The following is a 24,610-nucleotide window of genomic DNA, read 5'->3' as shown; positions in this document are numbered from 1 at the left end:
CCTTGAGCTTTCTGCCCTGATACCAGAGACAAATAGAGAGACAAACAAACTGGTGTCTGGTATCACTGCAACTCTGGTTTTGGTGGAAACGCAGCTGAAGACAACTGTAGTTTCGTTTTGCGTAATGCTGAGCATTATGAAAGTTCAGGGTAACTTTCACTGAACTGATGAACTGCTTATTGTTTTCACTCCAACTGAAACAAATCACAAGTCTGTTTGAACTTTTCTCAATTTTCTTTGAAAAAAAAAACCCTTTTTGCATTCATGCAAATTTCACCCCGTGGGATTAATAAAGTTCATTTTATCTTCAGACAACAAATTACTCAAGTAATTAAATAATTAATTCATTAATTCATACTCCCTTTTACGCATTGCAAAATGTAAATGAAAATATTTTATAAACATGATTTTTAATTATACAAATGTGTTAATTAAAAATGCTAAAATTGCAAATAAAAGTATTTCCTAGAGTATTCCGTTAACTTTACAATAAAAATGATGATTAAAAGGAAATCATATAATTTATGAAATAACTAGCTAATACATTTTCACTTTTGAATTATTCAAAGTTTTATTTTTTGATCCATAAATTCTAAGCTCAATTGAATGCTTTTTTTCTGCAATAGCTTTACTTGGTCTGTTAGCCTTGCTGTTGGTTCATGTTAGCTAACATTACTAACTTCAGATCATGGCTCTGCCCCGACATAACTAAGTAAATCTGCTGACTTAACTTGGAAATGCTCTATTTTACTAGTCCATAATTTCTTAATAATAAGTTTCCATAAAAAAAATGTGTAACTTGGTGCTAATTACAGGGAAATAGCCTAAGCAAGAGTTTTTTGGTTTCAGTGCACAGAAGGTCAGCTGAACATACAAAAATGTTGAATTCATCTACAGGCAAACATACAATTCGGCAAATATGGAAAACAGTGTTTTGATAATAAATTATTAATGAATTAAAAAATAATTTAGATATAAAATGGTGTTTTCTCTTTCTGGTAACTGGAACCAAATTACAAGGTTCACCATCATTAAATTGCTCATAAATTACCGACCTGTTAAATACTTTTCTACTTGTGCTACTCTTGCATTATGTTTTGTCATTGACCATCATATAAACACATTTACTGCAAATATCAACTGACTATAAATAAAACAGAAGAGCAACTAATATTTACAGCAAGATTGTATTTACTGTAAACTGTGGGTCACACCCACACAGCCTTGACAGGTCATTAAAATCAGGAGGCAGGTTAGTCATCTTCATTTGAACTGAATACACGCGTGTGATAGTATTAGCCATAATTACCCTGAGGTATATGCCTGACATTTGTACCATGTGACTGGACTCATCTGACCTGGCACCATGAGGCGGAGCGAACACAAAACAATGGCATGTAAGTGTGTCAACAACCTGTTGACGGAAAAGTCCAGTGAAATAAATATCCAGATTACATCCTGCACATGTGGTGTTGTGATTAATTAAGAGACCTTGAGAGGTGCTACTCAGTCCTACAAAGCCAACAGGACTTCCTTGAGGAAGAAAAAGAAAGAAGGGGGGAAACCACAGCTATACAGAGACTGTCAGTCAGATAAAAATTAAAACAGTAAATGTCTGAGAATCACTCCCATTTCCCATGCTGCTATATGGAAAGGTTACACAGCCTGTCAGGGGAAATTAAATTCCTTGTGTCCTTGAATGCAGCTAAATGTCACAGGGGAGCAGATTCAAAAGATTAAGCTATGAAGTTATTTATAGAAATGGGGGAAATTTACCCGTTTGGTATTTCACCAACTGCTGTAATTGTATTTCTTTGTAGCTTCGTAGGAATGTAGACAGGAGAGGAGAGGAGAGGGAGAGAGGAGGGGTAAAGGAAAGGAGGAAGGAGGAGAGGAAAAATAAATGCAGTGATGTCAGTCCGTCCCACTCCCATTCAGTACAAATGCGACAAGAGCAGAGCTGAGCCTGCATACCACTGCTGCTGACGCCTGATCCCACACAAACACTCACACACAAAGGCACACACTCACAGTCTCTCACGTCACACACTCATCATACCACACTCACACAAGCGCTGACTGAAACTCCAGACCAGTGCAGGGAGATGCTACCGGCTGGCAACCACTGAGTAAGTCCACTTTCTCTCCCCTTCTTTCTTCCCCTGTCTGTCTTTTGTTGCAATTGCCATTCTGCAGCCTGTCTAAGTTCATTTATCTCTCACACTCTCCTCTGTCGCTGTGAAGTGACCACTGTTTTCTCAGACTGAGAGACTTTTCAAACTTTTCTCTCAGTATGCCGTGCACAGACCTTTCCCTCCACTCGTTCCCTTTCTGTCTCTTCTCTGCATGTGAGCAGAGGCAGAGGCAAATCCCAGACTTATTTGCATGTTGGCGCAGAGCCAGAGCTGCATACTTTGTCTTTATATATATGTGTGTGTGTGTGTGTGTGTGTGTGTGTGTGTGTGTGTGTGTGTGTGTGTGTGTGTGTGTGTGTGTGTGTGAATTACAGAACGGTGGGATCCGCTATATGTTAATTTTGCCCTTGTGTGATGTTGATTTTCTGTGTGGTTTGTTATTGACTGTGATAAGTTTGCCGTGTTTGTCTCTTGATTTGAATATTTCTTTTGTGCTGCTGTGCCCAAGTTCAAATGTGTACAGTTAATTACAGGAGCTGTGATGTAGGACTGAGACGGTTCTTGTATAGAAAGCCTGAGCAGTTTGCCACAGAGTAAGTTGTTTACTAGCAAATCTTCTTGTCAGGTCCTGTTTACTTTCATTCCTTTCAGTCACAGACTCTCACAGGGCTTTACAGCTCCTGCATAATGAAAGAATGAATAAAAACACTTCCACTTTTATCTTTAGACAGTAGACACTCACATGGACAGGAATAATGGTCACAGAAACCTCACTGGGTAGTGAAAGAGATTTTAAGAAGTACTGCTCAGTTGATGATTGAATGGAAGCTGGTTTTAAGACTAATAACAAAACCAAGCTCTACATATATCTAAAAATGAAATGAATCGAGTCAACAGGGGGTTTAGTTTTTGGCTGGTTTTACTCTCAGAAGGAGAGTGAACTGAGAAGCTGCTGGCTGTAGTTTTATCTTGTTAATGTTTCATAGATTTATGAGCTGCTGTGTTTTTAATACTACAGCATATTTCATTGTAAGTATCCTTATAATATGTATTTAAAGAAGGACACTCCCTCAGATAGCTGGCTGCTAGCTCCAGCTTCATGTTAACTGGACAGACATAAGAGCGATATCATTCCACTCCTCTAACCCTCTGAAAGAAATAAACTTATTTCCCAGAAGGTCAAGCTATTCCTATTCTTCAGTTTTTCAGTTTTGTATTGTATTTAATATTTTTCATCAAGGTTTAATATAATTCTAGGGTTTGACTGTGGTGAACATGGCCACACCTGAAACACTAACTTACAAGCTGATATTTCTCCTCTGTGTGCTGCTTTACTGTAATACCAGACCACCCTCAGGTAGAGGTTGGTGAACTGTTATCACTGACACAAACCCTATTGGCTCTCGCTCAGCAGCTCACTGTTTCAAATCTTTGCCTAATAAGTGTGTAGAGGGCGGAGGCTGCTTTTATGGAGCATGTTTACACACAGTTTAAGGTGAAGGTTGTTTTCTGGGATTTGGTCTTGATGACTTCCTGACTGAGTTTCTGTGTAAGTGGGATCGCTATCAGCCTCACGTGTGTTGATAAGGTGCTAAAAACAGTCGGAGTTGGCGTTTTATTTGTGTGTGTGTGAGAGAGAGAGAGAGAGAGAGAGAGAGAGAGTGAGAGAGAGAGAGAGAAAGCTACTGTCAAGCCAAGTACAGCGTTCTTTTGCTCTGTCTGTGTCTGTTGCACCCAGATAGCATGCAGTCATTAACACCCCACCCTGTGTGTGTATGTGTGTGTGTGTGTGTGTGTGTGTGTGTGTGTGTGTGTGTGTGTGTGCTGACATTCTGAACCTGTCCCTGTTTGCCTTTCAGTGTTTGAAAGCACAGCAGCATTCTCGCTGCCTACTGTATGCAGAGTAAACACTGCATGCATACACACACACATTACAGTTGGCATTTTGGCTTATTTGCTTAGGGTCTATTGTGTTCTTCCAGCCAGAACAGGATTGAATGGAGGAGAACAAAACAATACAGTAGATATAATCTCTCTCTCTCTCTCTCTCTCTCTCTCTCTCTCTCTCTCTCTCTCTCTCTCTCAAAACCACAGCAGCAACTTTCAGAGCCCAGTTGATCTGGAAACACTGCACCTTCACCTCCAGAGAGCCTGACACACTCCTGCTGCACAGAGGGATTGCACTTGACAAAGGACACTTCAGTGACCTCCAGCAGTTGGACTGTACCTGATCCCACATCGTTCACAGAACAGGGAACCTGACTCTGAGTAGAGCAAGAAAAAAAGGGAGCGATCATTCCCCACCGCTGAAACACGACCCACAGGACAGAGAGACAGAGGGGCTAACAGACGTCTCCGGCCACTAGGGAACAGAGGCAGGATGCTGGCTAAGATCCTTGAAGACATGTGGGTGGAACCGGAGGTGCTGGAGGCCCTCAGTGAGGAACAGAAGAGGATCCTGTTCCTGAAGATGAGAGAGGAGCAGGTACGCCGCTGGAGAGAGCGAGAGGAGAGGGAGCAGAGGGAAGGAGGAGTCAACAACAACACCAGGCCAAAGAAAGGTAGAGTGGTGTTTTTGAACTGATTATACTGGCAAGACGCACTGCTACGTTGAATAAATATTTCTATATTCAGGATTTCCAGTGAAGCAAAAAGTAAACCACTGACTGACATAGGAACATATTTTTGTAGCAGGAATGAACAAGATTTCTGGGAAGCTACTAGCTTCTCTAATTTCTGTACTGTCCAACACCAGGGTGTCACAACTAATTTGGCAATTCTGCACTGACAAAACTACAGACTGCAGTGTGTTTACAACGATCTGTGCACTCAAATAAGAATCTTTTTTAAATGTTAAACTAAGCTTTAATATCAGTTTGACTTTAAATATATTTAGACCTGTTGAAACACAGAGATCATCAGTCCTCAGTACTGTGTCTCCACATGTTTTGCTTTGAGTTTATATTCCACAGTTACACAGATATTAGCTACATGTGATGGGTTTTGAATCCTGGTTCTAAAGAATTAGTGTGGAGGCCTTAAAACAGCATTAAGGGTGATAATATAGTTGAGCAGTAAAATGAATGAATATAATTAAAGAATTTATTACATTTTAATCAAAGTTTTGAAGACGTTTTGGTGGCTAGTAACATTTTGTCAGGTATGGGTGGCACTGGAGGGATTTTAAAGGTCCCATATTGTATAAAGGTAGATTTGCATGTCTTTTTAGATCATAAATCAGGTCTAGGTTCTGTATTAATACTATCAAAGTGTCAAAGCCTCAGTCCACAGAGAAATGCACACAGCCTGTATTCAGAAACTGAGCCTTAAAACCAGCCGTCAGGACTTCTGTAACTTTGTTTACAACAAAGCGGTCACCGCTCTCAGCCATGCCGCAAGCCCCGCCCACCTGGACCCATCAACCAACTTTGCAGGATTTGGTTTCTCTGAGTGTTTACCTGAAATCTCTTATATCTTTATTGGATCACTCAGAAACAGTCAGCCAATCAGAAGAGAGGCTCAGAGCCTCGTTTCTTCTGATTGGCTGACTGACCTGTTGTTACTCGAGCTCCAGAGAGAAGCCTGAGAGAGGAGATGTAAAACTACATTGAGATTGTTTTTGGTTAATTTAAGGCCTCAGTATTTGTAAAATCCTAACTACAGCTCTGTTTAGTCCTCATACAATTACCACACACAGACTAAAAAAGTCTATATGGAGACTAATTACAGTTTTTTGTAACTATAATTAATCACTGTTACTACTACTGTATTTCTTTAACTTAATCAGTATGTCGTTGGCAAGCCTGTCTATAACTAATTAATGTTGATCAGAAAGCTTAGAATCTCTGAGTGCACATGAGTACAGAGACACAGAAGCTGTGTAGTAACACCCTCTCAGGTTACCAGTCTCATTAATGTGTTTCGATTACACCCAAACAAATATGGTCCAGACTCTTCACTGCTCTGTCAGTGGCCCATGTCTCCCTCTGCTCCACCTTTCTGTCTTACTCATTTCATCCACCCGGCCTCCATTTACGGTGTTTATCTGACTTACTGAGACCCGATCAACTCCACCAGTCCCCCTGCACAATGAGAGAGTGTGTGTCTGTATCTGTGTCTGTGTGTGTGTCTGTATCTGTGTCTGTGTGTGTGTCTGTATCTATGTCTGTGTATGTGTGCGTGTGTGTGTGTGTGAGACAAACAGCTTCTATCACTGCTTGTTGAATCATTCTACAGGCGTTGCCACGCTTTAAACCACATATTAAATTACCATCTTTGTTTACCCAATCTCTGCTATGTCACCTGAGAGGTGACTGAGTGTGTGTTGCCTGTGTGTTTGTGTTACACAACATACAGTCCAGTTAGGCGTCTTTCATTCTTTGTTCACCGTGCTGTTGTCGGGAACGTCAGACATGTGCAGACAGGCCTATAAATCACACTAACACACACTTGAAGCAGTCCTGGTACTACAGATTTCCAGTATGTGGTTAATTTGTAGGTGTGGTAGTGATAAAGAAAGACGCCGCAGTCTAGAAACCGCCTGTGTGTCTTGTTATCACAGGTATAACTCAGTGAGGTGACTGGAAACATAAAGGTGTGTTGCAAAGACAGACGATGACTTATATCAGAAATGGTCTTTGGTCAGATGACTGACATCAGATCGAGACGTCCGCACAATGTTCTCTTATGTGCTGTGTGACACTTCGCAAACACAAGTCATTCTCCAGAATATGAACAGGACAGAGCTGCTTTGTGTGAAATCTGTGAGGAGCTGATTGTTACAGTATCTGTTCATTCAGCCTTCAAATGGTGAATCTACTCTGAATCACACCGCTGCATGGCTGTATAAGACACTTGAATATTAGAATTGTAAAGCCACGCCCCTTTCAATGATGTCATGGCAGGTGTTTCACGTTTATCAGGTACTGCACTGTCATGGAAAACAATACAGCCTTTGTCACTCATTGGGGAGCAGTGTCTATTTTTGCCCTTTGTGTCATGATGAGATAAAAACTCAGTTTTTTTCCTTGATGTAAATGTAATGGAACAAACGTATGTTTCGTTTGGAATTCATTTGTTTATATAATGATTGACGATTATATTGAAGATCAGATAACAAAAGAGATACATTGCATAACATAATTACAGAATGTATTAATACCTGATTAATTATAAATTCAGATTAATTAAGTAAATATAAATTAGAAAGTGTCAATTCATGGTGGTATAATAGATATAAGGGAAAATAAAAATGCCGCTCCTCAATTGAACTGATACACAGTGTATGTAAGCTAAACATTGGCACAACAACATGTGGGCTGTGTCCAGTTCAGACTTCAAAGAGAGTTTCTGTTAAGCTGACCCAGGTTAGTTTCATGTTGCCCTGCCTGGCCAGGAAGGAGGTTGTTTGTTCTTCACTGCCTTTCCCCTTCTGCAGTGATTCTAAATGATTAGAAGACGCTTTATCAATATTCTGCCATGATTGATGTCTTGAATTATGCAGTGACACAATTTATTTAAATGAAAACAGAGAAAAGACAGAGAAATGACACAGAACTGGAGACAAAGAGTAGGAGAGAATGAGGGCAAATGATAAAGAGTTTAACAGTAATAGAGGACGAGGTCTGCTGCCATTGTGTGAGCTTTCCCAAGCCCTATACTTATAGGACAGCGCCACCTTCTGGATAGAAGTCAGAAGGACAATTTATTTGACAGCCTCTGCCATCAGAATCTCACTTCGAGCCTGGGATGAAAATATATCTCCTGTAATCTTACCCATTTTGTTTTTTCTTTTTTCCCTCTCCAGCTTCCAGTAAACATGTGAAGTGGCTGCTCGGTCGCGACGGAGACGTGAGCGTCAGTGTAATCGGAGAGGTGGACGAATTCAAGTCCTCCAAACTCCTCCAGAGCCTCATTAACAACAGGTAAACACAAACATATAAGGATATATTTCAAAATTTCACATGGTGTTAATGGCTGATTTAGGTTTTTTGGCCTTGACTTTACTATTTTACAGGTTATTATTATATATAACTGTAGTATGAAAGTAGACTCTTTTTCTTACTGTAGAAGTCAAAGCAGTCCCTTTGTTGTGAGGCAGCAGATTGAAGAGCAGAATTTGTAGTTGATGTTTTAACTATTTTATGTAAAGAAAAAATAGTAACAAGATAAAGACCGATTTGAAAAAAAACCTACGTTTTTAAGTGTATTAAACATTAGACAATGGCAGTAAAGTTCCTCACGTTCCACCGTTTCTTTTTATTCTTTTATAAATGAAATAGGTCATTCAAGTGGTTTAATTTGTAAGATCATTTATTCTAAAATAAATTTGGTCCAGAACACTCCACGCTACCCGAACCAAACTAAATCAAATAGTTATAAACCTGTGTCTTTCAAACAGTGAATAATGTTAGTCTATCAGGTGTTTATTGCTTTATTTTGAACATGACTTACAAGGATTTTTTATAAGAGCATATTTATTAAATGTTGGACTGACATCCATTCGGTTTGGTCAGGTCTGTTCATCAGTAATATGTCTGAACCAACACATTTGAACATCACATAGGTTTCTGCTAACCTTAATGAAGCCCTCAGTCTGTTCAACAGATTACATAACTCCAGTTGGCTTTGATAAGATAAACAGGGAACTAAAGAGTTTCAGTCAGCGCGCCGTCTCTTCGTCCCAATTTGATTATAGAAATTATTTCCCAAATGACTAACTGGAGGATTAATTCAAAGGTTGGGACGTCTGTCTTTGGGAGTAAAAATGGACGTCTTTGTCTTCCAGACTCCACAGCGATAATATGAATGGCATCCAGACAGTGGACTTGCTGCCAGGAAGAGAGGCCCAGGAGCATGGCTTTAAAGAAAAAATCCAGCTGCCCCTCACAGATGTTAGCGTGAGTTAATGTGTTTATATGTGGGTTTGAAGTTTATAAGGTAAAATGGTCCGAGTATTAGAGTCTTACCATCAAATTACATCCCACTTACATTCAGGATTACCCAGCTTCACCAAATGACCAGTCGTCTGAGGAGGACATGGACTCCTGCAGCGCCGATGACGACCTGAAGGACCCCGCGGAGGACAGCGACAGTGAATCAGGCAGCAGCTCAGACAATCCCAGCGACTGGGCTCCTCTCTACAGGCCCCATCTTAGTCGCCATGGCAACCAGCTGCCGCTCAAAGCCGCACTGTCAGACACACAGAGAAGCGACCCACAAGACAGAGGTGAGAAAACAAGAGAGGAAAGACGAGGTGGAGAGAAACCTGACTTTTCTGTTTTTGTGTTAAAATGTATGATAATCATGTAGTGATATATATCTGAAGATAGAAATACTACCGCATTGTAAATATACGCTATTACAAGTAAAAGACTCTAATAGAAACAAAACATTTTTCAAAGAAAAGATAACGTAAACTTAAGGTAAAAAAACTGCTTACAGTTATGTTCTATTAAAAACTATGGATCTCCATAGCTTGACTTTTTATGATAAACTGAAAGATGAAATGTCTTGTATGAGTTGAGGGTTTAGAAAAACCATTGGATTATCTGGAAAATACATTGCAAGCTTAAAAAGGAGTCCGTCCACTAAAGAGATCTTCACTTTCTTCCTCTCTTTCCCTCTCAGAGATCATGTGCTGTGAGGAGAAAAAGTCAGAATACAGAGGTCGTGTGGCGCAGCTCAGGAAGGCATTCACAGATGATCCTCACAGAACAACACCTGCCTACACCAAACCTCCTCTACCTGCCAAACCTGCTCACCTGCAGAAAAGAAGCACAGCCTTGAGCCATTAGGACTCCAGGTGCATCCACCTTGATGCAAGATAACACTTGACCCGAAAACGGCAGAGCCATGTCGTACTGAGTGTAAGGACACCTGTGCAGAAGTAATGGCTCAGTTACACACTGTTGGACCAGGCTGCGGCCACATACATGTGAAGAAGAAGAAGGTCCTTACTTGAACCTGAGCAGTGAACTGAGATACACTTTGTTAGGCATCAATTGAAGGACCAACCCACAGACGGAGAAACGTCTGGGGGTGGAGTGAGAGAAAGACTTGAAAAGCTTTTAAACCAAAGTCAACCTGAATGATAAAATGAAGCAGCTTTGATGTTACTGAGTTCAAATACGCTCACATAGCTTTTGTGATTGACAGGCAGATGCAGAGCGAGAAGTCCAGACACACACACACACACACACACACACACACACACACACACACACACACACACGTACCACACACACACACACACGTACAACGCACACACGTACAACGCACACACACACACACACACACACACACACGCACACACACACACACACACACACCACACACACACACACCACACACACACACACAGACTATTGGCCACAGCTGAAAAGAACACTTCTGAAATGAGTGTGAATGAAGTTTTATTACTAAAATGTCATAAGCAGGGATTATTGGGAACTGAGACATGACTTTGATAAAATCATATCATTTCTTCTATATTGTTTAAAAGGTTGTAATTGTTTTATATTTAGTCCATGTACCTTGTGATTGTAGTGTTTTAACACCACTGACTTACACCAACTCACTGCAACTCTTGTTGTGCTAATTAGCAGTTGTTAGCATGCTAACACAGATGGTGAACATGGCAGAAAATATACCTGCTAAACATCAACATGTTAGCATTGTCACTGTAAGCCTGTTAGCATGTTTACATTAGCATTTAGCTCAATGCATCAAGAACAAAAACCTGCCTCACAGAGCTGCAGGCGTGATGATAGCCCTAAAGGAACAAAAATGGTTGAAGAAAGTAGGATACATTTTAATTTGACCTTGTAGATTTGTTGTTGACCTCAGAAATATAAATTTGACAAAAACATTCTTATGTACAGACACATAAATATATCACCTTAATGTTTTCCCTGATCACGGGACTGAATACTTGTTAACACAAACCATTTACATGACAATTAGGCAAACTCCAATCATTAAAGAAGGCCAGAATGTGTGGCTGAAAGCACTTGAAAACCAAGCAAGTGGACTTTGTGTTGAACATTTTTGGTCAAAAGTCATATTTAATTTTTAGTTGCAAATTCTTTGAAGTCAATTTCAGTCATTTCTGAAGTCAACAGCCCACACACACTAACAGACACTTCCATTGTTGGCATCTTCAAGTCTTGCTTCTTCAGTCTGATCTTCAGCAAATGAATCACATGATCATCGAGGCTGAGGTCAGCTGACAGGGCGTGGTCAGGTGACTGACTTGGCTATAGGCAAGAGAAATGAACTTTTCTGGCCCTCAAGACTTACTATAACTGATCTGCATAGTCATGAAATTGGAGGGACTGCGTACAAATCGAGCGCCAGTTACTATTCTGGTCCGCCAATTTGGATTTTAACACCCTCATACACTCCTTCAGCTCTGAGTCAGCACTTTAACCCATTGGTCATTGTTTCATTTCAGTGGTGTGTTGGAGTACAGATCTAAAACAATGAAAAATCTGTCCCTGGAAAAGATATTTATAGACTCGACTGTAGGTTTAAAGTCACATCAGATGCAACAAACTGCAGAAAACAAAGAACATGTGTTACCATGAGAGAGTGCTTCATTTTTAAGGTTTGGGGTGGTTGAGCTGTAGTTACTACCTAACTATTTGGTCACATGTTCCCTTTACTTGGTCACTAATTCCTTGCTAAAACTCTTCTCCTGCTGACACTTTGACTTTTGTATTTTACCTTCTATTTGTATATGTATTTTATATTTACCTAATGGGTTTATATGTCCATATGTTGGTGTGAAAAAGAACAAATTATTGAAAGTGAAAGATTGGTCTTATTTTGTTTTTGTATTTAACAAAGTTGTGTCTGTTCACAGCATGCATTCAGTAGGGCTAGGTGGGGTTGCTGACAGGGGTAAACACAGGGAAGTTGTTGATAGTGATCACTTGCACAATGATTATCTATTCAGTCGGATGCATCAGAAAACAGCCCATCAGAGATCAAACACACAGCACAGAAAGCTGATTAGCATGTGGTTTAGACTGAGACAGAGGGCGAGACGCATGGGGAGACAGAGCAAATGGGAGTCAGGTCACGGGAAGCAACACGTCACAGTCAACTCAATAAACCTCTTCGCATTCCCTCACCACCTCCACACCCTCGGCCTCTGTGTATGCGCTGCTGTATGTGAGTGAGGAGTGTGTGCGTGTTTGTGTGTCTGTCCACCCATATATCTTGAATCATGTGACTTGACACGAGCAGTCATGCACACAGTGTGAAAAGCTCCGCTAAATATAGTAGGACAGTGTTGGGTTTCTCAGCAAAGCATTGTAGGAGTCTGTTCATCTTTGTCCCATAAGAAAGTGCATGTCATTGACTTCAAATGTTTCTATCGTCTGATGGTGTCTAGCGTCTACTGGTGCTCCTGTTTATTTCCTGTCCAGCCTTGGAGGTGAAATTAGGACATGAGAAGCGCTCCATGTGTTGACTAAGAGCCTGTATGATAGTAAACATCAAAGAATTTACCAAGGAGGATTAGATATGTGTGTGACCGTTTCCTTTGGAACAATAAACCATACCTTATCTGATTTTATGAATGAAGTCGTTGTGAAGAGATATACTGAGTCAGGAGATCAGGCAGTCAGTTAACAGCTTGTGCTTGCTGTATAATAACACTTCAGTAGTGGCTTCATTAGATTTGGCACTAAAGGGCAATGGTTTTCTAATTTGTAACCTCAATGTTTGTTAATTAATGTGTAAAACCTCAGGTTATAACTGAGCAGTTTAGCAAGGAAATTTGATTCAAGTCAGGATTTCCGTATTTGGCTACAAAATGTGGATCATGTGCAACCTCTGAACATTAAAAACAATAACTTTTAATAGTGTTCACTGTCAAATGAATAAAACATTTATAATAAACCCCTGCATACCTCTAAACATAACAGGGTTACAAACTACAAAGTCAATTTTGTATTTAAAATATGTAGTTTTCCCCCAGTCCAGTCTGACAAAAAGGTGAGAGTGAAATATATTATGTTTTATGTCTAATATGTACAAAAAAAGAGTCACACTGTTCAGACATAACCTGGGTTTTTTAAAGCAAAAACATGACCAACCTCACCCTAACCCCAACCAACATAACTCAACATAACTCAAAGGGATTTATGTGTGTGAGGGAGACGTAAGTGTAAAAAAGGCTGAGATAAGCTATTTGACTTGGACTTTTTGGTCCCAGCTCCAAAAAAATACTACATTTGCCTGCCTGGTAAACACCCACATTCAAAAACTCTGTTCCCTCTATAAAAAATGTATAGTCTTGATGACATTATCAGTGTTGACAAAACTACTCCAGAGACTCGGAGGACATACAACTGTTTTCAGTTTGTAAACTGACTTTTACGATTACACCCAGAAAACTAAACTTGACTTTTAAAAAATGACATAGCATTAATTTTGCAAAGCTGTACTTTATGTTCCATGCTAATTAGCTAATATTAGCATGTTAACACAGAAAACTAAGATGGTGATCATGGTAAACATTATTCCTGTTTAGCATCACCATGCTACCTTTGTCATTGCAAAGATGTTAGCATGCTCACATTAGCATTTAGCTCTAAGCACTGCTATAGCTACACAGCCTCTCAGAGCCAGTAGCATGGCTGTAGTCTCTTATAATATCCCAGTCTGAGCAGTTAGGATCAGTAGCTGTTCTGGGATCTGAGTAGAGGATAAGCTCAGTGTCAGTAAACTCTCTTGTAGGATATTTAAAATGATATTTATATTATTGTGTGAAAATGCTATCACAGCTTTTCTAAGTAGCCTTCATTGTGAATCTGGATACAACCATTACAGCTGTTTTTTTATGTTTTTGAGATTGTTAGGCAAATGAATATTGTATGATATTTCTCAATTGGCTAGTCATTGCTGCAATTCCATATCAATGATCATAGTTTACTTTATTCATTCATAATTTATTTGAATATTTAAAGTCATGAAAATCTAAGTTCGAGACCTCATGTTACTGACGTTAGAGCTCAATTCATGATGTACTGGTCTGATCTAAAGATGGAAATCCTGCAAAGTGAGCAGTGCAAATGGCCTCCAACTCAATACTGGATGGCAACAAGCAATTCCACATCATGAGGTGCTCTGAAAAGAAGCCATGATGAAATATCACTGCAGGCAGACAGACTTTATCAGTGTGCTTTGCCTAACTTCCTGGAACCACTGTGCCTTTTTTGAGATCAGCAGCGAGCTAAAGATTAACAGAGTTTTGTGTACACATTACCTCCAAAAACACCATGTGAACCCACCTGAGGATCAAAATGTGTGAATGTCTTCAGGACTCATTTTATGACTATGCTGCATGTGGTCAGGCTGATAGCAATTCATGACTCATTTTTAATTAGACAGACAGTCTTAGTTACATGTGTCATCTTAATGCTATTTAATGGTTTTTGTGCTTGTTGTTCATTGGTAGCGTGAGACCGAAACCAGAAGTGGATGAAGCTGTTTTTAGAAGTCCTTTAACAGCTTTAAGGGTCAAAGGTCAAGAGTCCCCCTCGACCCCAATGCCACCAAAATATAACCTGAGGGCAGATGAGCCTGAGCTTTTCAAGGATGTAAGAAACTATTGTGTTTCTGTTTGGGACTAGCATGTTTTCCATGTCTATAAAAGTGAACACAAATGGATAACAGAGACGTAATGAGGAGTGATCTCAGAAAGATGCTGTTTCTGCAAAGCTGTTAGAGATTTTCTAACACTGGGGATACCGCCAATGGAAGGAGAAAAAATTCACAATGAGACACAGTGTCTCCAAGCAGACGCAGTGGCCAAAATTTCAAAGGTCTGGCTCGTGAGTGAGGGTCCGCCCAGCTCCAGTGCAGGTTGCCTTGGGCTGGCAGGTTGTTCCACTGCAGTGTGTGTGAAAGGAGTTTTTCTCCAGAGTGGGCAGGGCCGCTGGTGCTGTAACATATGTAAGCTCCACAGGGGTCTGTGACAGCGCACACCGGCTATCTGGACAATGCATCCGTCATTAACCCCGGTCTCCCTGCGTCTCTGTCTTGCTGCATTTCAGTCAACCTCCGTCACTCCGCTCGCTGGATCTCGCACTCATCTCTCCTTCCCTCTTTGTTTGGCCCACATTATCTTCATCCCCTGCTGTCCATCTCCCCGTCCTCCTCCCTGCATATCTCTCTCTTTCTCTTTTCTCTCCCCCTGTGGCCTGCTTTTCATCTCTCCCAGTTTCACCCACTCTCTCTTACCCCCATTACACCCCCCCCTTCCTCCCTTTTCCCTCTCTGCCCTTCACCCCCCCCACCCCGGATTCGCTTTCCACCCCCTCCTACTCCTCCTCCTCCTCCTCTTCCTCCCCCACTCCCCCAACTCTCTCTCTCAACCCTCCCCCCTCCTCCTCTTCTCTGTCCTCCGTTCAATCCCTCCCTCCCTCCTCCTCCCTTTCTCTCCTGCCATCTTGCAGGCCAGTGGAGCCAGACTGCAGGCGTTCAGGGAGTCACTGGACCTGCTGGGCAGCGGGTGACACAGATTTCCGGTGTGTGTGTGTGTGTGCGTGTGTATGTGTGTGTGCATGCGTGACGAGAACAGGGAGGGGGGATTAAGCTCCAAATCACTAGAAAGGCACAGAAGAGAAAGAGGGGCGGTGAAAAAAAAAGCTGCAGATCCAAGAATTTCAAATTCCCCCTTTGTCTGGGAGATGAAGAAACACTAGACTGTGGACTTCAACTAAAAGACTGTGTGTTTCTCATTCAGTGGGAGCGTTGTAATAGCATGATGTTGGAGCTCACTGCTTTTCTCCATGAGTTGGCAGTGTCCTGTGTTGGCTGGCGTGCTGCGCTTTCTCTCTGCCTCTCTCCCTGCCTGACAAACACGCACACACACACACACACACACACACACGCACACATACACAACCTCTCCACCCACCCCCCCACCCCCACAGATGCGCACACACACACATACACACACACACACACACACACACACACACAGTCCCTCTGCGATCCCCCTGACTGAAGGCGCACAGGAAGTGCAGCCGTGGCCCAATTATAGCGTGACACCTCGGGCCGGCCGTTGCCATGGTTACGTCTTCCCTGCGGTCCCCTGGAGTGTGGCGCCGAGGAAGAAGGTCTTATCACATCAGCCATCGTTACGGCAACAAGCAAAAACCCACCCTATAGCCTCAGTCCAGCTGGCTGTGTATTTGGCTTATAATGTGTTGTGTGTGTGTGTGTGTGTGTTTGTGTGTGTGTCTGCATATGATCTATACTTGTGAATAAAAAGGGAAATTGCGTCAGTGTGTGAATAGAGGAGAGTGTTTGTGATTATGTGTGCAGGTCAGGTTAGGTGTGTTCGAGTGCATGCACTGGACTTGCCAAGGCAGCGTGTAGGTGTGTTTGTGTGTGTGTCTGTGGGGTTGCGATAAGGCTCTCAGCCACACCATTAGGTGACTCATAATCCACACAACCTCACACACAAACACACGTGTGCGCGTACAAGCAGGAACATGGCTGCAAACAGACACATACACCCAATTAAATATGAACACACACACACACACACACACACACACACACACACACACAGATGTAGTATAAACCCAGCCTGTAGACAAGTACACATGGCCAATTTCTTTTATTTCAAAAGGGCAAACAGAGCTATACAGTACAAGTTGCACATGAAATAATTTAGCCTAAGCTGAACTCATTCATTTCTTACTGATGCAGTGACGTCAGAACAACAGAATCAAAACTCCCCATTAGAAACAAAACATTTGGCTCCTTTTTTTTTTTTAAATGTTGAAACACAACACATCCAAACTGGAAAGGGATGTAAAAAAGACATAATGTTTTCCAGATATTTACAGGCTATTTACAGCATTTTTGTCATCATCTAAATATTGACACACATTGGTATCCTTCTTTCTCTCCTCTCCATTTCACTGATTGTCAAAAGGAAGGATGGGAACGAGCGTGGACATTCTTAAACAGAGCTGCAGCTTCTCACTAAACACAAGATCTGAAGATCTTTGAACCACAGTCCGAGCGTGTTAACATTGTGTCCCGTGTGTTTTTATTAAACTGCAGCTCAACAATCATCCAACCAGGATCCTCTGACAAATGCTGCCACCACAAGCATTACTATCCGTCCAAGGCTCCGTTGCTTCGCTCCTGTGCCAGACCCAAAGTAAAGTCGGACCCCCTTAGATCAAACCCAGACACTCTGCTCTCAAACCCCGGGCCTCCTGGCTTCCTCTTCAGCTCCTCGCACTTCCTGTATTTACAGATCTGGTGTCCCCTCTTGCGATTGCGGCAGCTGCTGCACTGTTCGCAGTTCGTCTGACGCCGACAAGGTACACACTCCCCGCACCTCTTCCTCTTCCTCCTGCCTCCGTTGCCCGCGCCCAGAGAGCCAGGAGAGTAGCCCTCGGCCACCAGCCCCTCGATGCCCTCAGCTCCCATGGCCGCACTTCTCCAGTGGCCTCCCCCCATCTGGAAACCTGCCAGGGGGAACAGAGCGGGGCTGAAGGGGAACCAGGCACCCAGGAAGGGTTGGAAGTCAGTGCCACATCCAGAGGAGTCCTCTTCCTCCTCCTCAGGTCCAGACGCACCTCCTTCTCCGTCCCCCTTCCCCCCCTTTGCCTCTGCAGCCTCCCTTTTAGCTGGCTGGCTGCTCTGTGCACCCAGGCTGGCCTGCTCTGTGGTGGCGGGTGTCAGAGCCAGAAGCCCAGCGCGCATCAGCAGCTCTGCAGCATGGGCCAGGTGGAGCCCGCTGGGCGACTCCCACATGTCGGGCCAGGAGGGGGCCCGGCGGGGCTTAGTGTGTGCAGGCTGGGCGGCCCGCTGCTGGGCTGGGGAGGGCTGGATCAGGCCTTTGACGTCCACAGCCGGGGAAGGGGTGGAGATGTAATGGGAGAGGCTGTAGGGGTGGCTGGAGCGCTTAAGGCTGGGTCTGAGTGGCTCATTGGGGATTTTAGCGCTGCTGTGGGCCTGGTCTGGGGAGGAAGGGCCAGCGATGTCTACGGCGGTGGACATAGCAGTGGCTGTGTGTGGGGGTGTCTGTCCTTGTGTGAGTGTGTGTGGGAGGAGAGGTGAGGGAGAAGGGGATTGACGCCGATGCGGGGTTGACAACCGTCCTGCTGTTACTTCAGCCAAAATGGCAAGCCTTGGCCTGTGTCCCTATTCCCATTCTCTGCAGCAGCCTCAGAGTCCTGGAGAGCTAGAAATGAATAGGGGATGAAGAGAGGGAGGTTAAGAATAGAAATGTTGGAGAGACGAATACTGAAAGAGAGTAAACAGAGGAGATAAGACTGGAGGATATTTCTCAGCCACAGACACTACACACAGTGTCAGAGTATCAGAGTATAGAGAGTCTGTGTTTTAAACAAATATAACATAAATGTATAGAGATTTAGAAATCAAAGTGCTTGAAAAGAGGTGGACAGAGCCATCTATCAGACACAGTGCATGCCTTGCCAGTGATTTCCGCATACAGGAGGCAGTATCCCTTTAAGAATTTCACGGTATATCAATGCAATCAATAACAGAGCGACAACAATATGCAAAGATATGCGCATATGCGCAGGTCAAATGTGGAGCGCGCTTTTCAAATACATTTTGACGACTGCTGTTATGTGTGCCAGCCAAAGCTTAAGCTCAACAGAGAAAGACTAAACAGGGGACCGTAAAAAACAGGCTGTCTTTTGTCTGGTATCGACGACGAGGAGCGAGGTGCGCAACGATGCGGTTGCTGTGGATAAAAAAAGACCAGGCTATATTCCGTGTCTACATTTGTAGAAAAACTATTCCACTGATTAAACTCGGGACATATATGATATTACAGGACAACTGTGTAAACACTAACATGGGTCGATCGTGGAGCCCGATCGATCATTTCACCGTAATTAACGTTACCTAAGAAGACGGTGCTCGACCGACGCCACGGCGAGCTGACCACAGTCCGAGTGGTCGCTGCGACACGGCGCTGCGCGCAGGAAAAGGCGACAAAACAAAAACAGCGAAAATCTACCGGAAGTGTTGGCAAAACGTCTACCCTTACCTTCTAAATACGGTCCAAACTCTCCTGTCAAAGATATGATGAAGTCATGAACTAATGGCGTGGTGATTGTAGTGTATATGGACGGTGGAGCTGCCGATTCCTCCTCCACCTCTCCGTCCCGGAGGGTCTGCAAACACTCTGCACGGAATTTGGGGGCGTCGCTCAAAATGCGAAGTGGACTCTGCAGCCGAGACCGTGGTCAGAGCGACCCCATAATATGCACAGGAAGAGCTCGACACACACCGACAGCTGTCACTATGAATACTGTATTATAACCAATTAAACCCAACATTAAATATCCCTCTGCCCGACTCGTCCCATACACTCAGTGTGTCAATGAACATGGGCGTTAGATGGAAATAATGACCATGAAACACCAAGTCCCCCTCCTTCATGATACATGTCGGAGATATCATACATATTTATCAAAAAAACTAATAACTATTTCTTAAAAAAAATTATTTAGATAAAAATAATATCAAAATTTCAACTGGTCCATTGATTACCCCCCTGTTGACGAATACACGAATTACTACATGCTAATATATGCTATAGTGTTTTTTGTTAGTTTAATGAGGAAATCATCAATTACAGCAATCTAATGCTACAGCAATGCATAGTACGCCTCCTATCAATACATTGTGATTGAGACCTATGTCAGGTATCCCTGTTCTTTCATATATAAATTTGTGTATGTGATGACAAAGTGGGCTCTAGACTGTGTAAAGCAGATGTAGAATTAAACATCTGTCATTTTTAATTAACAACAATATTAAAAAGAAGATGTGAATGTTTACAATACAACCCTGTATGATGTGAATGTATCAGATTTAAGCAGAGGGCTCTGAACAGCTTATATCGATGTTTAGCGTTACAGAAAAAAGATTACAACAGGGAAATAAACACAAACATAACTCTTGGGGACAAGGTGTCTGAAGGAAAATTTTAATTATTTATATTCTGAATGATCAGTTTTATCCCCACTGTGTCCTCTCCATTACTTGTAGGTCCTATCATTCACAGGTAATGGAGGCTAAACTCAGTAGGTGGGTTTCAGTGTCACATTATGAAGTTGCCCACGCTTAAGAATAAAAGGGAGAAAAAATAATAAATAACTATAGAATGAAAAAAACAAAAACATTTTCCCCATTTGGCAAAACACAGTGGCTCAGTCAGTTAGCAGTCAGAGCATGTTAGCCTGTTTATCATGTGCTGCCTCCACGCTGAGGCTCCTCTGGTTTTAAAGCACGTACGACGTAAATATTGTCCACGCAGCAGAGACATTGTCCCTGTGTGTGAACACACTGTTGAGCTGTCTGTTAAAGGTGACTCCTCACACGGGGATGGTCGAGTCCACTCCACCTCTTATGAGAGTCCTCCGTTGCATCTGGCACGCAGCCAGATACCTCGTGCGTGTCTGACTATGTGTGTGTGCGTGCGTGCGCGTGTCACTATGGGAGCAGGGGCCCACCGTACTCGCGTACACCGTCTGGCCTGGACTATCCGTGCAAACACAGCGTCTTCTAGTGGTCACCACAAATACTGCCGCATCTTAAAATGGCCACTGGTGTTGGTGGACACTGCAGCACGCAGCCCCCCTCACCCCCAGCCCAGGCCTAACACACACACACACACACACACACACACACACTGATCTCACTGCAGGCACCACACGGCCCTGTTTACTTATTATCCCTGTCCACTGTTAATCCATAAACACACTGCTCTGCCTCTCTGCTAAAAGGTGAAGCGGTTAAATGAAGTGCATTTGATCCTGTGGTTAAAAACAAACAAATGTAGAGTTTGGCCCCTGTGGTCAGTAGCAAGAAACACTCCCTAAAATAAATAAGAGAAGCTTAGAAATCAGATCACTCAACAAGTTTTATTCACAGTATACAGAACAATGATTCATCAAGTCAGACACACCGCAGCCAGTAGAAAATAAATCTGATGACAAGGCAAAATATATCCTTTATAAGCAGAGTTTTCACCCTTGAACACTTTACAGATTAAATACAACAGTTTCCTCAGAAAGCAGACAGTAAGTGATTACAAACAGCAGATAGTGTTTCAACAGCTCTCAAGATTGGAGATTATTATTTAATTTAAGACAAACTAAACTTCTGTTTCCTCTGACTAAGCAGCTCTTTGTGCAAAAATCAAAGCATGTAACATTCATGTGGGTTGTGTGTGTTCAGACTCTGGTCTGTAGATTTGAATATAAGGCCTGCGCTGAATTCCAATGAAATACTGACTGAGGCAAAGAGCTGCCAGTTCATTACATGTTTCAACCACCTGCTCCACACCTGGCGGAGTCAAGAAGGAAGGGGACACAGGTGACACCAGACATGACGACACAATGCCCACACAGTGAAATATTTCAGGTGTGATGAGAATATTGATCAAATCCTTCAGGTTAAATATGTCAAAATTCAACTGCACAGGCACAATACCTCCATGTCTTACTGTGCTGGTTGTCAAAGTGCTCTCCTTATCTCTCCTCAAATGACCTTTGATTTCAAAGTCATGTTGTCTAATGCAGTGTGGAAGGTCAAGAATCAAAATTTTGAATATTTTCAGCACTTTCTGGGTCTCTATTCTGGGCTACAAAGAATATCCACTGTTTGATTGTAGCAGTGTTATACCACAACCATTAGGGCGATACTGTTAATGATGATGGTAAACAATTCTATAACCTGGGGGCGGCTGCATGAGAAGTCAAGAGAGGGTGGAGATCTGTGATTGGTTGGCTTAAGCATCCTTCTTCTTGATGATGAGGGGTCCAACGTTGTCCCCGGTCTCCTCGTTGTGTTTGGTGTGGGCTCCGTCACAGTAAGGGAACTGCAGGGAGAGCACACAACGTTAGAGGAAAACAAAACTCACTCTTATCAACTTTAAGTCCTTAGGACTGGGACTGTCACTTTCTATTCGAAACTCAAACAGTCATTTGAATGTGGAAAAACTTAGTATTTGAACTGGAATGAACTGTTCTTATTGAGAATTTATAGCACAACAATGGAAGCATTTTGACTTGTGATCCAGCAGAGGGCACTCTAAAACTTCACCATCAGCTTGACCTATGGCGTGCCCTGCTGACCTACCAGTAAACTAAGCAGCTGGTATTGATATGTTGGTTGCTACGATAATGTAGGACACTAGCGAACGAATGCATCCTGAGCAGAAAACCACGGCACCAAAGCATCTGAGAAGCAGTGTATAAGAAGTGGTATTTTGAGTTCTACACCGTGGCAGAAATCTACTATTCAAATTCATTTGAATTCCAATCTGATTTTGTGACAGCCCTACTTAGTCACGCGAGAGCTGTGGCACAGAATCAGCAGTACATACAATGCTTCTGAGTGAACATGTTAGCGACATTATCTTCAGCACCGGTGACTGAGAATCAATTTTTATCTCTATGATCATAATAAAATAAAATAAAAAATCTGCTCCACTCAGCACCCCAATCCCTAATGGTTATAAATGATCAATTAGTTAAACAACTTAAGAATTGTAGTACTGTTGGAATACATTTCAGTATGAGGTTTGTCAAACACCTAGCTGTGATATCACTGACTGGGATGTGCCCACTAGTATGACATGTCAAAGTCTGACCCCACAAACAGCACAAGGACTTTTAATCGAGGAAAGTTAGGGGAATTTTGGACCCTTATAAAATCGCTTAGCTGGCTTAGAAAGTCCAAAACTCTTCCTCAAACACCAAGCTAAGATATCAGTGGCTCTGAACAAACTGACAAGGCCTGACCTTCTTGGACTTCCAGCAGCGGCAGTACACAGCCTTGGTACCGATGTCCTCCATGTCAAAGCTGTGGACCACTTTGGGGCTGTCTTTGCTGATGGACGTGTTCACCAGGCCCTTTTTACAGCTCCGCCTGCTCAGGTAATGGCTGACTAGGAAGCCTCCAACAGCTGCAACCACTGCGACTGGCACCGCTACGACCAAATGCTCTGTAGAAAACACAGTCATGGTGAGCATACAGATACAGAAAGGTGATTTTACAAAAGAGAACACCTGTCTCATCATCTTTTGTTAAAGATGTTAGAGCTAGTGGTTACTTGTGTACTCAAATATGGATGATGGTGGACCAAATGAGCTACACCTTTCAATATAAAAGGCAACAAAATCATACAGTACCACTTATTACGTCCTCCAAAATGACCCCAGTAGAGACAACACCTTTCTGATTGGATTGCACCAGATTGTACTGGTTCACCTAACAAACTGGTCAGTTTATTTATATTCTTCAAAGTAAATAAAAAGAATTAATCCTTGCACAGCCATACATAGCATCAGTTTATGATATAAACAGTCTTACACTTTAGTGATGCAAAAAAAATATTCATTGAATCCCGTTTTCACCTTTCACCAGCTGTGCAATAACAAAAATGTTAGAAGGTATTTGATCTCTCATAGTTTTGTCTAGATGAGAGAAAGGTTTGACACCCTGGACCCAAAATAAACCTCTCTTCCTACAGCTTCAGCATGATGCATCATCAGGGAGATGATGATGATGGAGGATTTCTCGTGAACAGGGGCCTGTCTGTTAGATGCACAGAAAACTAACAGCTTGAGAGGTACGTACACTGGTTTTACTTTTCTACCAGGACCTATGAAATTGTCGGTTTTAACGAGGCTATGAGGAGGATTATCCATGTTCACTGAGCATCACATGACGTTGAGTCGTAGGACAAGAAGAACAGGGGCCCTAGTCTGGAGCAGAAAGTTCAGCGATTAGCTGCTTCACCAGAGCGGCAAGAGGCCCTCACAGATGCATACACTCCTACTGAAGATGGTGGGATTGCCTCCACACGGCTTAAACTGAGTCGCCAAAACTATCTGAGTGACTGTCTAAAGTTGGAAACATAACCTGTGGCCGATCCCAGCTTGGCTGAGTGGTCAGTTAGCTAGCTACATGGCTGTTGGCCAGCTAAGGAACGGCTATTGACAATGCAGAGAAAAGGAAACTAACTTTAGAAAATAATTGATCTATCATGTGGAGATCTGTGCATTGCATTCAAAAGACGTTGTCTCCATATAACCATGCAATACAACAAATGGGGTTTCTTGGCTTGGGTAGCGTTAGGTCGCAGACGTTAAGTTTGCGCTGAGCGGCGAAACGAAAACATGCATTTAATGCTAGCATGTGATTAGCTAGCTTAAATACTTTACCTTTAGATAACCTAAATCCCGAGCTGGGTAATGTGGGCAGCGGAGGCATTGGTAGCTGCGGCATAGCAGATAAACTCGAGGTTGTCATGTTGTCCCTGGACCGTGTGTTGTTTCTTGTCAGCTCTCGAAAGCAAGGTCAACCGGGGAGTCTTATCTGAACTCTGTCCGATAGCTACACCGTGCGCGATCTGTTACGTCACTGTGCAGGAACCAATGAGA

The 24,610-nt window shown here is 42.6% G+C and overlaps 3 protein-coding genes across 4 annotated transcripts; 1 reads left to right on the top strand and 2 right to left on the bottom strand.

Moving 5' to 3' along the window:
- Window positions 1–1,940: 1,940 nt before the first annotated feature.
- zgc:92242 (uncharacterized protein LOC436899 homolog) lies at window positions 1,941–10,459 on the top strand. Of its 2 annotated transcripts, none has more exons than XM_056383625.1 (6): window positions 1,941–2,129; window positions 4,233–4,696; window positions 7,942–8,059; window positions 8,923–9,034; window positions 9,132–9,363; window positions 9,765–10,459. In XM_056383625.1, the coding sequence occupies exons 2-6, from the start codon at window positions 4,516–4,518 to the stop codon at window positions 9,929–9,931; spliced, it is 810 nt and encodes a 269-aa protein (XP_056239600.1). In that variant the 5' UTR covers window positions 1,941–2,129; window positions 4,233–4,515; the 3' UTR covers window positions 9,932–10,459. The 2 variants fall into 2 exon arrangements, with proteins under 2 accessions (XP_056239600.1, XP_056239599.1); XM_056383624.1 differs by having other exon boundaries at window positions 4,230–4,696.
- A 6,300-nt stretch (window positions 10,460–16,759) lies between these two features.
- cxxc5b (CXXC finger protein 5b) lies at window positions 16,760–19,392 on the bottom strand. Its single transcript, XM_056383723.1, has 2 exons — window positions 19,201–19,392; window positions 16,760–18,360 (listed from the first exon to the last, which is right to left on the bottom strand). Exon 2 carries the CDS (start codon window positions 18,174–18,176, stop codon window positions 17,283–17,285), a length of 894 nt encoding a protein of 297 aa, XP_056239698.1. The 5' UTR covers window positions 18,177–18,360; window positions 19,201–19,392; the 3' UTR covers window positions 16,760–17,282.
- Window positions 19,393–21,063: 1,671 nt separating this feature from the next.
- Window positions 21,064–24,580, bottom strand: zgc:110843 (uncharacterized protein LOC541492 homolog). The gene is made up of 3 exons (XM_056382098.1): window positions 24,392–24,580; window positions 22,967–23,169; window positions 21,064–22,041 (listed from the first exon to the last, which is right to left on the bottom strand). The coding sequence occupies exons 1-3, from the start codon at window positions 24,477–24,479 to the stop codon at window positions 21,952–21,954; spliced, it is 381 nt and encodes a 126-aa protein (XP_056238073.1). The 5' UTR covers window positions 24,480–24,580; the 3' UTR covers window positions 21,064–21,951.
- Window positions 24,581–24,610: the final 30 nt, after the last annotated feature.

Source organism: Seriola aureovittata, chromosome 8 (genome assembly GCF_021018895.1).
Source record: "Seriola aureovittata isolate HTS-2021-v1 ecotype China chromosome 8, ASM2101889v1, whole genome shotgun sequence".
NCBI classification, from domain to species: Eukaryota; Metazoa; Chordata; class Actinopteri; order Carangiformes; family Carangidae; genus Seriola; species Seriola aureovittata.
This window is presented reverse-complemented; position numbering and strand designations above follow the sequence as displayed.

Bases quoted from the DNA above. Each gene is read 5' to 3' on its own strand.
- zgc:92242 (XM_056383625.1), top strand. From the start codon at position 4,516: ATGCTGGCTAAGATCCTTGAAGACATGTGGGTGGAACCGGAGGTGCTG. The intron at 4,697-7,941 runs GTAGAGTGGTGT...TTCCCTCTCCAG, and splicing joins CAACACCAGGCCAAAGAAAG to CTTCCAGTAAACATGTGAAG. The intron at 8,060-8,922 runs GTAAACACAAAC...TTTGTCTTCCAG, and splicing joins CAGAGCCTCATTAACAACAG to ACTCCACAGCGATAATATGA.
- cxxc5b (XM_056383723.1), bottom strand. From the start codon at position 18,176: ATGTCCACCGCCGTAGACATCGCTGGCCCTTCCTCCCCAGACCAGGCC.
- zgc:110843 (XM_056382098.1), bottom strand. From the start codon at position 24,479: ATGACAACCTCGAGTTTATCTGCTATGCCGCAGCTACCAATGCCTCCG. The intron at 23,170-24,391 runs GTAAAGTATTTA...TGTTTTCTACAG, and splicing joins GGGATTTAGGTTATCTAAAG to AGCATTTGGTCGTAGCGGTG. The intron at 22,042-22,966 runs GTCAGGCCTTGT...CTCTCCCTGCAG, and splicing joins GCTGCTGGAAGTCCAAGAAG to TTCCCTTACTGTGACGGAGC.